Source organism: Aplysia californica, unplaced genomic scaffold, assembly GCF_000002075.1.
Source record: "Aplysia californica isolate F4 #8 unplaced genomic scaffold, AplCal3.0 scaffold00105, whole genome shotgun sequence".
Classification (NCBI taxonomy): Eukaryota; Metazoa; Mollusca; class Gastropoda; order Aplysiida; family Aplysiidae; genus Aplysia; species Aplysia californica.
In genome coordinates this window covers 4,433-8,832 of record NW_004797375.1, presented here as the reverse complement: position 1 = coordinate 8,832, position 4,400 = coordinate 4,433, and the positions used below count along the sequence as shown (strand labels likewise).

The 4,400-nt window shown below is 41.2% G+C and overlaps 1 protein-coding gene across 5 annotated transcripts in view; it reads left to right on the top strand.

The window, feature by feature from the left end:
• Positions 1-1,193, top strand: part of LOC101847948 (CSC1-like protein 2) — a 37,103-nt gene extending 35,910 nt beyond the window's left edge. For all 5 annotated transcript variants that reach the window (XM_035969012.1, XM_005095492.3, XM_005095491.3 and 2 more), the window contains one exon: positions 237-1,193. In XM_035969012.1, the coding sequence (XP_035824905.1) occupies positions 237-383 (147 nt within the window). In that variant the 3' untranslated portion in view covers positions 384-1,193. The remainder of the gene's footprint in view (positions 1-236) is intronic.
• The last annotated feature ends 3,207 nt before the right edge of the window (positions 1,194-4,400 follow it).

Below are 4,400 nucleotides of genomic sequence, written 5' to 3'. Positions count from 1 at the left end.
TCTGTGCCTTACTCTGCTCACCCATCTTTCTGTGCCTTACTCTGCTCACTCATCTTTCTGTGCCTTACTCTGCTCACCCATCTTTCTGTGCCTTACTCTGCTCACTCATCTTTCTGTGCCTTACTCTGCTCACCCATCTTTCTGTGCCTTACTCTGCTCGCCCGTCTTTCTGTGCCTTACTCTGCTCGCCCTTCTTTCTGTGCCTTACTCTGCTCGCCCGTCTTTCTCCCCCTCAGCCGTTTGTGGCGCAGGTGCTCACCCAGGACCTGTCTGGCGACCAGGAGGGGAACGGCGTGACCTCGGGGGGTCAGAGAGGTCAAGGCTACGGCTCCACCGAGAGCGGCACGGGCAACCCTGACGACTACCTGGTGCAGACGACCTAGATCCGGACCGCCCGTCGCTGAGTGTTGTAGTCTGTGGTCTGAGTGTGCGTCTGTCTGTCTGTCTGTCTGCCTGCCTGTCTGTCAGTGTTGGTGTCAAGCCACTTAGTTCCCGCCTTCTGTTTCATCGTATTTATGTTATTAGGTACATGCAGTTAAGTACATCAGAGGTGCCAATTTTTCAGATAAATCTGGAAATCTTAATATATAAAATTATTGGGGTTTTGAATGACTTCTGGGCGATCGTCGCAACGTATAAAAAATAGTTTTAATACAAGATGCGTAGGACAGTATGATCTGTACATTTCAGGTTCCCCCAGACGCGACTCCACAGGGTTTTAAAAGTTCCAGATTTTTATATTTCGTAGCCTGTTGGCTCCTCTGGTAAATACGAAATGTTTCTCATTCTGTATCCAAGTAAAGAAATACACGTTTTGACTGAACGTTCCATGAATCATATATATATATATATATATATATATATATCTGTATTGAGTATTCAAACACCTTTACGGATATACGTTTGATGACTGATTGCAGTGTTGTACTGTATGTCCGTGTCCTGCATTCTCATGCCGGTTTTGTAAGTTATGATTGATAGTGATGTGTTGCTGCGTCATATTGTAAGTGAACGACAGTTTCCCTCCTGTGTCGGTACCATCGTGTATCTTCTGACCTGTGGCTAGCCTGGTCCTCTTCGACTTTCCCACGACATACAGACTTTAACATAAGTTTAGGACCACTTGCAAACACTCTGAGTGGTCGTCTTGGGTCGATCTGCACGTGGGCGTTCTTGGACTGATCCAGTGGCGTGATGGCACTCCCTCAAGCGGACAATGACAGAGTGTGACACTGCATGCCTTCTGGCAACTTCTCGGGCTCCAACTCCATCCTGCAGCTTTGCCATAGCTCTGGCACAATCAAAGTCTCTCAGCTTTCGTCTTGGTGGCATATTGATGCGATACTGGATTTTGCCCTAATGGCAGTTTATATTGCCACCAAAGTGAGCACAGTTCGAGATCATACGTCCATTAGGACGTGCACCAGAAATTTTAAGTGAGGTATGTCCGTGGTGTTGCACACAAGTCAATAAAAAACAGGAAGTTTCGCTAAAATTCTCCAAGGATTTCTGTGCTGTTGCACGTTGTGGTTTTTCCCCTTTAGGAAGCTTTGCAGTACGCGTTGGTAACCCATTAACACTTTCAGAGCAAAAAAATTGAAACATTCCTTGCTGTCTTTTTTTTCTTATTAAAAAAAAATCCGGGCTGCCTGTCAAGGTGGTCCTTACTTTATGTTGAAGTCTGTAGCTGGCTACGGGCAAAGGTCTGCCTTCCATAGCAAAAGTTGCTGTTGTCATTTTTTTTTTTTTTGAAATTCAAGTTATTATAACTTCTGTGCTTTATGTATTGTGTTGAAATATATATATACATTCAGCCCTCTGCAGGTTTTAAAATGATTTCTCCGTTTGTTTAGTTACGTCGAATCATTTTGTCGCACATTTGTGGTTGTAGCCCTTTGATAAATATCTGAACGTTTAGATTGACTCTCTTCAGTTAGTCCAGTTTTTTCCTCTTCTTCTTCTTCTTCTTCTTCTTCTTCTTCCATTTTTATTCTGTGGTAGAGCAAAGTGAAATTGTTTCTGAATAGACTGTGGCAGTTGTGTGTGTGCTGTAAGGAAGGATGTTGCGTCGTGGTGAAAGGTTCCTTGAATTGACCAACTGTGGTGTCTCTTGTTGTATCTCTACTTTGTCAGTTCTACAGTTGTTTGTTCTCAAAGAGTTCTTCTGTCACTCTATACCTCCAGGTGCTTGTTTCTCAAACTTTTCCTTGCATTTTACACTTTCACTTGTTGTTGTTGTTGTTGTTTTTGTTGTTGTTGTTGCTGTTGCTGTAGCGGGTCGTGTAAAGCAACGAGCAGACGACTTGTTGTTGTTGTTGTTGTTGTTGTTGTTGCTGCTGTTGCTGTAGCGGATCGTGTAAAGCGACGAGCAGACGACCACTTGTTGTTGTTGTTGTTGTTGTTGTTGTTGTTGTTGTTGTTGTTGTTGTTGTTGCTGCTGTTGCTGTAGCGGATCGTGTAAAGCGACGAGCAGACAACCACTTCTTGTTGTTGTTGTTGTTGTTGTTGCTGCTGTTGTTGTTGTTGCTGCTGTTGCTGTAGCGGATCGTGTAAAGCGACGAGCAGACGACCACTTGTTGTTGTTGTTGTTGTTGCTGCTGCTGTTGCTGTAGCGGATCGTGTAAAGCGACAAGCAGACGACCACTTGTTGTATTTCCTCCCTTTTCTCCGACTGTTTCTATCGTGCCGCCACTTCGGGAAGCCTTGACCCTCATACTGGTGTCTACGTGTCTCGTCTCCTCTACTTATTCAACATTTCAAATTATCCTACTATCAAAATGTACAGGACTTTGTCTTTACATACGTTTATATATATATATATAGATGTATATTATATTTAAAGTCTATTTACTTACTGGTCAATGTCATATTATTATTATTGTTTCTTTGTTACGTTGTGTTTTCTATTCCATCGCGACCATGATGCTGTGAATACATGTGTTTGTTCTTGTCCTGAGAAATGTGAACTAAGTCATGCTTCGATTATTTACAATGTTACCTTTTTTCAAATTCTTGCACATTTTTATATATATATGATACTTAATAAGCAGTGTGGGGTCTGTCTTGTGTGCTAGTCAAAAACGTTTACTTAACTTACACCTACTTTTTGTTAGGTAAGCAACTCCTTCTCGGAAGTAGGCAAGGGAGAGCACAACTGCACATTCTCTGTTCAAATCTTGGTTTTCGTGGGTCTTTTGTAACTGGCCTGGGTTTTGTATTCTACCGTCAATTTTGAAAATACAGTACATGCATTTTTTGCCATTTTACGGGAGAACAAAAAAACTGCATGTTGCTACCATTATAACAGCGTTTGCTTTGAAGATAATAAAGAAAATCTGATCAAAACTGTATTCTTACAAATGTTGACTTTGGGTGTCAGAAAATATATTCCTTTCTTGGCAACAATATTCCGTTTTTTGTCTCTCCTGTAAAATTGTCCAAACTGCATATACTGTGCTTTAGAAAATGACTGCAGTTTTTTGTGTGTGTGTGTTATGTCGCAGTCGGGGATTACAGGTTTTTGCTTATGTTTGGATGTATTTTGTTTTGTTTCGATAAGAATCCTGAACGTGAATGAATATGAAATAATCTGTTTTATTTGAACTGTCAAGTTGCAATATGTACATTACTTACCTCTCAGAGTCTTGGGTTTGCTCTCTGTTTCTCAACAGTTCTGTTTTGTGATATTTGCTTTTTGGGTTTGAATTGTTTTCTTTTTCTGCAATGATTTCTGCTTGTGATAGCTCAACACTATATTTTGTCAAGTCTTGCACAGAATGTCAGAATTGCTTTGTTCTATCAGCATGCTTTTGTTGCAGCGTCGGTGGATGATAATGAGAGGATGATAATGAGTGGATGATAATGAGTGGAGGATAATGAGTGGATGATAATGAGTGGAGGATAATGAGTGGATGATAATGAGTGGATGATGATGGTGTTTTGTTGTCGTGTCAGTGGATGATGATGGTGCAGATGAAGGCACATAGAGAAAGCCAAGAAAAGTGATCATCATATTTGTGTAAATCCAAAGCAGACAGACTTGTCGTTTTTTTGTCTTCTGCGTTTATACCTTTTTGAGAACAGATAAGTAGTATTTTAAAGATTTTTTAAATATACAGTAGTAAGTAGAGAAGAAACTGTCTAAGACGTCCAGCCGTTGTCAGTGAGGAAGTGACCGCCTTAAGACAGGTGATCGCCTTACACAGTGTCTATATAATGTGAACTATACACAAGGGAGGAATTGGGAAGTAGCTGTTTGTACAGGTGATTGTCTTGTACAGGTGTCGTTTGTACAGGTGATTGTCTTGTACAGGTGATTGTCTTGTACAGGTGTCGTTTGTACAGGTGATTGTCTTGTACAGGTGATTGTCTTGTACAGGTGTCGTTTGTACAGGTGATTG